At 36.8% G+C, this 12119-nt stretch overlaps 1 protein-coding gene across 6 annotated transcripts in view; it reads left to right on the top strand.

The window, feature by feature from the left end:
- LOC142986608 (uncharacterized) overlaps positions 1-11786 on the top strand; it is a 187413-nt gene extending 175627 nt beyond the window's left edge. For all 6 annotated transcript variants that reach the window (XM_076135139.1, XM_076135138.1, XM_076135141.1 and 3 more), the window contains 8 exons: positions 1595-1727; positions 2853-3021; positions 7240-7279; positions 7677-7809; positions 8257-8413; positions 10088-10210; positions 10613-11052; positions 11313-11786. In XM_076135139.1, coding sequence (XP_075991254.1) covers positions 1595-1727; positions 2853-3021; positions 7240-7279; positions 7677-7809; positions 8257-8413; positions 10088-10210; positions 10613-11034 — 1177 coding nt within the window. In that variant the 3' untranslated portion in view covers positions 11035-11052; positions 11313-11786. The remainder of the gene's footprint in view (positions 1-1594; positions 1728-2852; positions 3022-7239; positions 7280-7676; positions 7810-8256; positions 8414-10087; positions 10211-10612; positions 11053-11312) is intronic.
- Positions 11787-12119: the final 333 nt, after the last annotated feature.

The raw sequence follows: 12119 nt of genomic DNA, 5'->3' as shown, positions 1-12119 counted from the left end.
AGAATGATAACATACTTAACTTCATTGTGGTGAAAGTGTGGATTGAGACCTTTCTGCTTAACTACGACCTAAGAGGGTTAGTCTTTTGACAACTTGACAATTGACGTATTTAGTGATATCCTAAAGATTCTTGAATTCTATACCATTCCGATTATAGTACTATCAATAATCTAATTACATACCTATAATACCTACGTAAACTAATAACAGGCATAGAAATTTACATTCTGATTTAGTATTGTCTAAGTTATTTGAAAAGAAATCTTACTTCGTGTTATAATATAATGCTATTATATGAAGTCTTCAGAGTATAGCCCTTTATGTGTCCCACGGCTAGGCTAAGGCCTCCCCTCTTTCCTTCCAAACCTGTCTGTCCTGTGTCATGCTCCGACACGATGGACCCGCAAATGCTGTTGAATCGTCATTTCACCTACGTCTTAGTACAGAGATTAAGGATTTTAAACTCTCACGACTTGTACATATAATATTATAATGTAACGGGTCGTAAGGGCGATTGAAAATTAATATAATATTTATTTACACATAATATTATAAAGAATATTTTGATGTTCTTACTTTATTGTACAGTAAAAGTAGAAAATAAAGTAGATTAAATAGATACTTTATTACGTGTTTCACAACATTTTTATCTGGAAAGTTGTCTTTAAAATTTACTAACGTGATAACAAAAGAACATAATTTCCCTGTAATTTTCCGCTTACATTTCTATAAATCGCTTCTATAAAATATTTTCTTGAAATTTTACTCATATATTGTTCATGGTAGTAGGAAATTTTGCTGAATTTTGCTAACCACAATGCAATTTGTTGAACAAAATATAAAGCTCTCCGTATATCCTTTTCCTAGAATGTACCACTAGATCCCATAGTTTCTTTGAAAAAATCCTGATAATTATACGAATAATGCACACAATATGACCACGGGAAAATGGGATTGTAACGTCCTCTCTCCCACTCTTTCCTGTAAAACTAGATTTTTGTGGGTATGTTTTATATACAAATTTCTAAATTCAAATATATTTCTAAATTATTTAAAGTAGCGTGTATCAATTCATTAAGGTTTTTCTTTTTAACCCATTACTGTACCACTGCAGGGCAAGGGTCTCCTCCCAAACTTGGGAAGGGTTAGGCCATAAGTCCTCCATGCTGGCCAAATGCGGGTTGGGGTATTTGGGTATATTAAAAAATATCTAGTTTGCTAAAGTTCATATCTGACGGTCGAAGTCACAAAAGTATACCTACAAGATCTTGCATTTACTTATCTTATACCTTAATTTCAAAAATGTATCAATTATGACCAATACTTAGCGATTATCAATTTAATAAGGTATATTAAAAAAATCTAGCTATTGTTCATATCTTAGGATTATTCAAACACAATAACAAAGGAATACCTACAAGATCTTGCATTTACTTAGCGCAAGACAAGATCTTGCATTTACTCAGCGCAAGACAAGATCTTGCATTTACTCAGCGCAAGACAAGATCTTGCATTTACTTAGCGCTCCGACGATTACAATTAACGTGTTAATCAATTTCTCTGTTGTTTTTAAAACAAAATTATTTCTCTTTAGGTACTCAAAGGAGCCGATCTTCATCCGCAAGCCACGATCCAGTGAAGCTCGGGAAGGAGACACCGTCATCATTCAGTGTGAGGTGATCGGAGACCCCAAGCCTGATGTCTACTGGCTGAGGGACTTCTTGAAGGTACGTACATACCTCTATTTCCCTGAATGTATGTAGGGTTGTAGGCCTTCTAAGCCACGAACGAAGAGGTTTCTTCACAACCAATATTCCTTTGTCTGACGCCACCTGTATCATCTGCAATAAATGGACACAGGCCAATAATGATGATGAAGTTTTAATGTTCATGGCCAGAATTAACTGGCCGAGGCATGCATCGTCAAGGCATTAATAGTTTATTGTGCTTACTGGTCGGGTAAAAACCAGGGGATAATGTTAGCGTGGATATTCTATAGATGGTTGACCGTATGGTGGTATACGAGCTGGGAAAAGCGCTTGGGCGGTTTGAAGTACTTTGATAATAGGTTAACCACTACTATACAATAAATAAATCAATTAGTGATTGATTTATTTGCTGGTTACGTCGTGAATTAAATTTCTAGACAAAGTCAAAATGATTGATATCATAAAGTTAATCAGAATTTCAAAACGGAACATGTTAATCGCTTCTTTTGACAAGAACATTTATTTTATTTCCGGTTCTAATCTTTTGCGATGTGGAAAAGTTTTACAAGGCTTATTTCCGGTATTCACTGGCAGAACTACGTTGCTTGGAAATATGTAAAATATTTCTGTCTACTAACACGTCTGTTAAAGCCTTATACTATTGGATCTCGAAAGTACTTGGTATCGAGTTCGACGACAGTTCCATTTCTTTATTGTTCAAATGCATTTTTTTCGTGGTTTATTGTTATATTTCTGCCACAGTTTACTTTATTAATATCATTAAAATTACTAATGTAACAAAGCTTACAACAAAAAATTGGTATAGGCAGAAATAAAGGGCTGTTAAAGACTTTTCTTAAATATTACTTTGCTGAGTTTCAAGCAATAATGACCCTATGATATACATATTATGATACTTTAAAGTCAAGCACCCAATTACTCTGCTTAAAAATGTTTAAATGTTAAATTTACTTTTCTTTAACAATTGACATATTTTGTATAGTTTAGGGTACGTTAAATATTTTCCATCGATATCAATTGTATACTTTCTTTTTATAAATCAATTAATAGCGCTATTCATATTTCAAACCCTTACCAGAAACATGGACGATTTAAATACTCGATTATTCCTTCTCACAACAGCCGGACTACTACCGCGACGCTTCTCACTTCAAGCGAGTGAGTGAGGGTCCGGAGTACCGCTTCGAGATTCCTCACGCCAAGCTCGACTACACTGGCGCCTACTCTGTCGTCGCCAGGAACGTGCACGGAGAAGCTAAGGCCATCATATCTCTGCAGATCCTTGCTAAAGGTAACTGCATATTTTCTTTTTATATTTTTTCTTATTGTTAAGTATTGCGTTAGAACCTGCGATTTCGAAGAATGCAATGACTTTGGAGTCATAGTAGGCAGTAGAAAAGAGTACACTGTGGTAAGCAGGTTGTTTGCTAGGAAGAAAACTTACCTTTTTATTCTTGTCCCTATTCTAAGTTACATATTTTCTTTAAAAAAATATGCTTTAGAGGGGATTTGATTGATGTTTTTACTACCGGCTGCCTGCCTAAAGTTAACTCTCCTTGGCAAAAACCTACCCCGAGTCGAAAGTCATTTTACACTAGAGAACAAACATTAAATGTATACTTTCTTTGGTACTTGCTCTATCTAGTGTAACAATAACATTCTTTCAGTAGAAATAATTATTAGCAGATAGTCAAATAGAGGCGGTGACAGGCTTTTGTTTTATAAAACTAGTGAACAGTGCAACTGCTACAGTTTGCATTAAGTTTCGGCCGGGTTAGCCTCCCGTCGCGCGGCTTTTCACAATAGACCTATGTGGGCAAAGAGCGACGAATCGCGCGCTTGCCGGCTCGAGCGTAACACGGGTTCAACGACCGCCAAGCCGGGAAAACTTCTATCCACAGGTGGTTGCAACTTGTGCTGGTCTGAATTTTTATACCATCTCGGTCTGATACCGAATTTTATACCGTCTTCATCCAATTATTGTTAGAAATGCGATTTAAGCTGTGTCATTTAGTGCGATATTTTGTAAACAATCGGATGGAAATGGTGGAATAGTTTTTATAAGCTGGATGTTTTTAAAAAAAATGTAATTTATAAAAACTGCTATCTCGACGCCGCCCGGCAATTTATTGTAATTTTGAAAATAATCGGCTTTGTCTCATGTAAAATGTACCCAAATAAAGTTACAGACTTTTATAATATCATAAGGCCGTCAATATTTACTTTGTACTATAACTTATACTTTACTGCGTAGAGTTAAAGCCGAAGGTGTTGGCAGAGGTGTATGAAATACAACCACGTTTTGCCATCTACAGTGTTATGTAGTTCCAAGTTATTGCCATTTTCCGGGGACGAAAAGCGACAGCGGAATGAAAAACGTAATAACGCAGGAATAGGGGAAAAGTACTAACTTCCAATACCAACCACTAAAACAACACCCTCTAAAACTAAAAAATCCACTCTAAAACCCAAAAGATCATTATTATCAAAACTAATCACATCAAAAACTAAACTGCAATGAGAATCGATATCGATTAGCGACATCCTATTACATTATGAAGGTCATCGCTCGCTCAGATGTAAATCGATAATGAAGAGCGAAAGTCGAGGGGTGGCTTCTACTAAGTTATCTGTATATCATAATTTTACACCCCCGTACCAAGGTCACATTGCATACTTTTTCAATCGGTAGGAAGTATGATTTCTTTACGTATTCTGGTTCGATGTGCCGCTATTTTTTGTTGTGCTTTAATTTAAAGTTGGTATAGAAGTTACTTTTGAGATTTTTTATATCTACAATTCAAGATTAACCGAAATACGTTGTACGAGTGGACAGTAAAATTAACGCAGTAATGCACTGCTGGGCAAGGGTTTCCGTCCGTAATAAGGGAGGGGATAGGACTTGAGATCACCACGCTGGCCAATTACGGGTTCGAGACATGCGTACCTTCAAAAACAGGCAGGCAAGGTTGCATCACGATGTTTTCCTTCACCGTCAGAACAAGTGATATTTATTTCTAATACACACAATATAGCTTTGAAAAGTCATTGGTTTTTGTTGAGGGCTCAAATCTCCAACCACATGCGTGGGAAATACGAACAAACTTATACCACTCGGCCATCACTGCTCAAATTATACTTAAAAATATTAGATTTAATGTGCTATGGACATAAAAATGTGTTTCTATTCATCCAGATTTCACTAAAAATCCTTCGCTGATTCTAACAAGCCAACATGAGACATGTTTAGTATACTTACACAACACCCAGCAACTAGCCGTCTCGCCGCGTCTTAAACTAATTAGGAAATTGAATAGCGTTACAAAACAAAGATTATGAACGGAGATGAATGGGAGGGAACTAATTGATACCAATATGTTGTAGTATTTGTATACAAATGTAAGCTATCAAAGGAATTTCAAGCAACGTATACTTAGTTTCTTAACATCTCAGACACTTAGGGTTGCCAGATCCAGCGGGCTTATCACGTATGTCTGTTGACAGCTAGTATACGTCAAATCTAAGGTCATTATTCAGTACATTGCTGCTTTGACGTAACGTATTAATCACTATAATCTAAGGGAGGAAATAATGGACAGTAAAGTGGTTTTCAAATGGTTGTCAACTGAGATGCGTGATAGCCTCCCAGGCTGATCACTTTCTGGACATTTCTGGGGCCACGAACGGAAACAGACTTTTGATGTCCGGTCCGAGACTACACTAAGTAGGAATGACCAAACAAAAAGTTGTAGTATCGTAACTTTGTAAAAACTTGTATGTTTTTCATTCCGGGACAGCAAAGTGAAATTAGGGGACAGCATAGTAAAATTAGGTACGGGGCAGAACGCAAATTCCGGGACAATCCCGGAAATCCCGGCCATCGGGCAACCCTACAGACACGTCAAGTTTTGAACAGTATTTCCGAACATTTTGTTTTCAACATATTACTTCCTTTTCACAAATTTAAAGCATTGAAAACAGTCGTAAATATTGCATCTGTATTAAATGTCTGAAAAGCAGAATATAAATAATTATTATATCAGTTTGTAGTCTGTATTTGAGGTTCTCTTTTGCTTGTAATTATAAGTTTGGGTGGCAACCAAAGCATCTCATTGAAATGGGAAATTAAGTTTTCGTATACATATTTATTCATTTGTAATTTTAATTGCTTTCGGCAATGAATAACATGGGATACAAAAGAAAACCTGGATCATGGTAAATGTCTTCGATAGAATATAATTGGCGCTTGTCCGTCCCTATTTAATTTATTTATCACAAATTATCTGGAGGATTTCTTTTAAAGATATGGCCTGGCCTTAAATACAGCTCCACGACTATGACACGCCAAATATATTATGTTTTTGTTAAAAAAAACAAGAGATTTACAAGGAAGTGCGGGTGATATAGAGTTCACAATAATCACACACTCTAGATATGTTTTTACATTCTCGCTGCGGCTAGTGGTTATTCCGACACACAGTGTTTTTGACCCCTCTATCATCAAAATTAACAACCTAGCAGTAAGATTTCCCTCACTTAAAGTACAAAAACGTGCAAGTGAACTCCCATAAATTCGGAAAGTAGATCTACGTGGGACATAACGTGATATTCGTTCGTGTCTGGCTTGTTGGCAGTCTACAGGTTTAACAGCGCTCAACGGCCCGCAGAGAGAGCGCAACAGGCTAAAGCCAGTTGCAGACATTCATTTTCCGGTTAAGGTTTCCAGTTCGGGAATTCGGTTTAATCCATACTAAAATTATAAATGCGAAAGTAACTCTGTCTGTCTGTCTGTTACTCAATCACGCCTAAATTACTGAACTAATTAGCATGAAATTTGGTATGGAGATATTTTGAACCGAGAAAGAGAGATTGAAAAGGAGATAGGCTACTTTTTACTACGGGAAAATGACGCATTCCCATGGGAAAATTCAGGTGGCGGACAAAGTCGCGGGTAAAAGCTAGTACTCCATAAGCCTGATGCATGTGTTCGATTTTTTACGTGTTTTCGTGTTTTGAGACATTTTGGGAATAGGTAGAATAAACAAAATCAATGTGCACTTTTAAGCTGACCCGCGCTGTTCCGCTCAAGTCAAAGTTTTGTCACCCTATTTAGCCGCTTAAATGTTGTTCTTAAAAGAAAGAGTATTTTCTTTGAATACGTGTTTAACTGTTTAACCCGTATGTGCAACTTTATACCAATTCTTATTCGGTCCAAAGACTTTTTTTTTATTCAACCAGACCTTTTCGAATTCAACTTTTCCTATCCCAAGGAAATCTAGAAATGGAAGAAGTTTTAGGTCTGCTTTAATGTTTTCCATACAACTATTTAGTATAAATTTTCGGATAATTATGTACCGCAATGTGTTTATACTCAGCGTATTTAAGGCATTTCAAAAAGCATAATGACATAAATACCCCTACATTATACATTGAAGCTTTTTGAACATATTGAAACAGATCCCTTAAAGAGGAACGGAAATGTAATATTAATTTCATCGTTTATTTTCAGATCCGACTTCAAGTGACGACTCGCACAACGTGAGATACGGGTGAGTGTGCATTCTGAATAATTTTAATAAAAGCTTATTACTGGTTCTCTCTCCTTTCTCTGGTCTCTGCCTGCCCCTATGGGAAGAAAGCGTGATTTTGTCTAAGTATTTTTTACTATAATGAGGAACGTATCTCTCACCATAACGTTTAATCTTTTGCGTTGAATTTTGATATTTAAAATACTTACGACTTTGTACTGGTTTCGTAGGAAAACATTTTTTGGACTTAGAACTTTGAACCAAATCCAAACTGTATTTAATTTCCTCTCAATATTATGTTCGTTACTAGTCTTTATTGAAATTACACAGTGTAGCATGTAGTTATGCTGGACTGTCAAATATACGCTAAGTGTCCATTTCTATGAAATACGGAGGTAATAAGTGAATTTGTTTGCAGTCGTGTGGAGGTGATCCCTCGTTTCGAGCGTGAACTGCAAGACATATTGTCTTACGACGGTGATGCTGTGGAGTTCGAGTGCCGTGTGTCTGGCAACCCTGAGCCCGACATCAGGTGGTTCCACTATAATGAGGTGAGTTACCCACACACATTTATACCAGACCCCCTTAGTATTTGTATCCATGATAGTGATAGACTGAAGAACTTTTATAATATCGTATAATTAGTAATTATTAGTGATTCTTAAGTTGCGCCCCGATTTTGTTGTGTAAACTGTACTTGCAATGTGTGAATATACCCACTTACTATAATGCTGAGTTTAAATAGTGATGACTTCTTTCCAAATACTTTTTATTTATGCAATATGGATTGGTGTCTTGATATCTACACACCATGCGATTACAGCAGAAAATAAGCAGTAGAATTACTAACATAAAATTTATTACTTTCTATTAAATTAACAAAAAGTAACTATTTCTATAATAATAATACTTATAGCCATTTAATAATCATCTTAATACACTAGTATTATAAGAACCTCTACCACGATTACGTGTAACTAACTTTCCACACGTCTCAGATAATCCGAGACTGCCCATACTTCGAGTCTTCGTTCGACGACGGCGCCGCTCGGCTGAAGATCAAGCAGGTGACGGCAGAGGACGAGGGCACGTACTCCTGTGAAGCCTCCAACAGCCTCGGCAAGGCTACCTCCAGCGCTTGCCTTGTGGTTTATCGTGAGTACAAATACTTTATCTATAGTAATATTATAATCTACACTAATATTATAAAGCTGAAGAGTTTGTTTTGTTTGTTTGAACGCGCTAATCTCAGGAACTACTGGTCCGATTTGAAAAATTCTTTCAGTTTTAGATAGTCCATTTATCAAGGAAGTTTATAGGCTATACATCATCACACTACTACCAACAGGAGCAAAGTACCAGTGAAAAATGTTACAAAAACGGGGAAAATTTTGACCCATTCTCTCTTATGTGACGCAATCAAAGTTGCACGGGTCAGCTAGTTCTTTATAAGGATGCGTCTACTCGAAAGCAAAATTACAGTGCGGAGTGTAGTGAACCGCAAATCGACCAATGGCAGCCTTTACACACACGCTCTATCACGGATTATACGGATACAAGATTACGCACGGGAGAGACGGCGAGCTCTTCGCTCGCGATTTTCTTTGCGGGCTTGACAGATGAGGGGGACGCGCGCTCTTTCCTTTCCCCATGCACACCCTACAGCGCACGCTTTTTCATGCGCGATTGTTGTTTATAGCGCGATAGAGCGTGTGGGTAAAGGGAGCTAATGACATTGTTTCCCTTGATGCGGAGTGGAAATTCTGACAACTGTGATTGGTTAATACGCTGTCCGCTCCGCCCAGCTTCGCTTTAATGGAAACGCACTCTTATTCGCACCCCGTGTGATTATAATCCCACTAAAGACTACTCTTGAATGTACTCTAAAGGAGATTATTGTCAAATCCAAACAAATACTGCTATTACTGCCTCACAAGAGAATCTTATTAACTGCACTTTAATTCTATAAAATTGAAGTCATCAATTCTTCTGAAGGAACATAAAAATAATTATAAATTCGAAATTGTGTAGGCACATAAACATCTTTTTATAGTCTCTACCGCCAATTTACGACTTATGAATTTTGCAAAGAAATATAATATTACATCCCTAAAAAGACAAAAATACTTTTTTACTCGAAAGCAAACAACGCAGGCGGTGTCGCGGCGTGAGCTAGTATTTCGTAACGCGCCATCTGTTGTCGAGTAGACGTAATACTCGAGGGTTCTTAGAGTATTTAACACTCTCACTGTGTGCTTAGGAAAACGTCTTTAAGTTTGCTGTCAAACGTCAAAATTATATGCAATTAACTCAACTCTTTACAATGTATTTATCAACGTAATATCTACAAAGAGACGACTGCAAGGCTCTTTCTTAATCTGCGGGTATACTTATTCGTTGAAGAATAACAAGTGCATGTATGTACATCCATCCTCACAAACTTCCCATTTTTAATAAGTATTATTATGATATTGCCCGCTTGTATTATGTTAGGTATTATTTCAAAAAACGCTACTAAATAACTCGAGAATCATAAAAACGAGTTGTTTTACAAACCCTAACGACAAACATACCACCATTATTCAGAGATGATAAAACCAACTTCTCTCTAGAGGCTAATACTTACAACTTAGTCTATACCAGGGGTACCCAACCTTTTCTTAGTCCGGGACCACTTTTATATTATTCTTCGTAGTAGTAGTAGTAGTATATTAAAAATAAAGTCTAATAATCAACCTGAACATTTTTAAATCATTCGCGGACCATATTTTTTCTTCCACGGACCACTGGTTGGGAACCACTGCTCTATACAAATCCACTTTACTACAGCTCCTGGCGAACCGAACACGTTGAGCCAGCGTCTCCGGCGCCCGCCCGCGCTGCTGTCAGCCGCCTCGACTCCTCGCTCCACGCCTCGCAGTACACCAGCCAGATCCGTCTCCAGGACTCCAGGTAAATAGAGCCTAGCTTTTGTAGTTCGTAGAAACTACAAGACAACCTTTTACTGTCCCACTACTGAGTTATTGCAGGTTGGAATCGAATTATCGAAAAATTATATCACAAAATTTTGAACTTATTGTATTATGCTGCTATTAAAAAAATTAAGCGGAGAAATTATACAAACGCTCTGGCTACCTAATATCATTTCTTTGAATAGGGAATTTTTTTGATTTAAAATTTGTTTAAGTGGTGCGATACGCTATAAAAATTCTTATAGCTTTCGAAAACTATTAATTGGTTTTCTTTAAATATTCAACGATTTGTCTGCGTTTATTTAACATCTTGCTCTTTTGACAAATTTACGAATATGTACTCATTTTTAATGGACTTTTTAACCGAATATTTCATTCCTAGGTCCAGATACCCGCCGTCTCTGCAGTCCGTCTCGTCAAATGGCGCCTTCATTCTACACGTATCCCTTCAACAAAGTCGTTGAAGAAGGAGACAACGTCACTTTCAAATGCGCCGTCAAGGGCCAGCCAGTACCTTGGGTCACGTGGGACAAGGACGGCATCATCATCACACCTTCTGCCAGAATCACAATGAAAGACAAAGACGAACTGCTAAGGATACTCGAAATCGAACAAGTGTCGATTGAAGATGTTGGAATTTATAGGATAACTGTTGAGAATGAGTACGGGAGGGCCGAAGCATCTGCGAGGTTGGAGGTCATCACTCAAAAAGGGAAGTTCTATGGAGGCGTGAGGGCATACAGTCCGAGCCCTCGGAAGAGTCTGTCTTATCGCAGATACCCTTCGTCCTCCAGACAAGACTGAACATCTCGGTTTGATTATGTAAGTTCCGTTTGATTACGGTTCATTCGGTTGATTTAAAACATTTCATTTGATTATAAGTACGCTGCCGAATTTAAGGCTATTGGATTCATATTTAGTATTTCTAATCCTTAATGTTTTGAAACAATCAAATGTTTTTTTAAATGCGCAGCGACCTTGGGTACCCATTTTATTATTGTTTACAAAAGCTCTGCAAAATGGCTTCGCGAATTATTCTGTTATAATATTTTAAGTTTAATATCTAAATATATTTATTGCAGGAAAGGAAACATCGCGCGAGAAGATTATTATATTAATTGATTAGTTTAATGATTTGTTTTTTATTCTAATTTATTTTCTGTGCATTTTATTTGTTACTTTTTTTACCTGTGGTATGACATTGTTTCTGAACGAAGTAAAAATGTTAAGTTTTTGTTTTTTTATTAGGTTATTTTGAGGTCTGCACTTGGTATTATTTTGAAAATAGTAAATTTTAACAAGAATTTTTAAGATTTTTGTATCATATCGCATTTTAGGGTTCCTACTTGGCTATGGGATTTTAATTTGCGTGAGTTATTAACTTATTGTTATGATGTGTTATATATTATATATAGATGACAAAGGACCTCGCCTCACACTAGCGGTTAGAGATATATAAAGTTTATTTGTAAAGGTTTACGACGCGTTGCCTAAGATAGTTAGACCAAAGCACCCCGGGGTATTGGGTATTTGCAATAAATTTTACTACAAGTTTTCGTATTGTTTTATTTATTACAATACCTTTGAAGAATTCATACACATTTATATACTCGCAATATTATCCTAACGTCACTACAGTTCCACTCGTAAGAATGGTGAGTACCTATTTCGGGTTCGTGTCTACTTTTTAGGATATTTCGAATTTTGCTCAGAAGAAATGCTTCGGACCTAAAATCTAGCCTTCGATTTTCCTTGATTCGATATTCCTTTATCAAGAATTATTCAAATCAATATAGCCGCAGATATATAGGCGAAAATACTTACAAACACTTCAGTTAAATTTATATTACCATCTGCTGTTACCATTTACATCTGCTAGATGCTGCTCC

Source organism: Anticarsia gemmatalis, chromosome Z (genome assembly GCF_050436995.1).
Source record: "Anticarsia gemmatalis isolate Benzon Research Colony breed Stoneville strain chromosome Z, ilAntGemm2 primary, whole genome shotgun sequence".
NCBI lineage: Eukaryota > Metazoa > Arthropoda > Insecta > Lepidoptera > Erebidae > Anticarsia > Anticarsia gemmatalis.
Note: the sequence above shows the minus strand (reverse complement) of the source record. Positions and strands in the feature narration are given on the sequence as shown.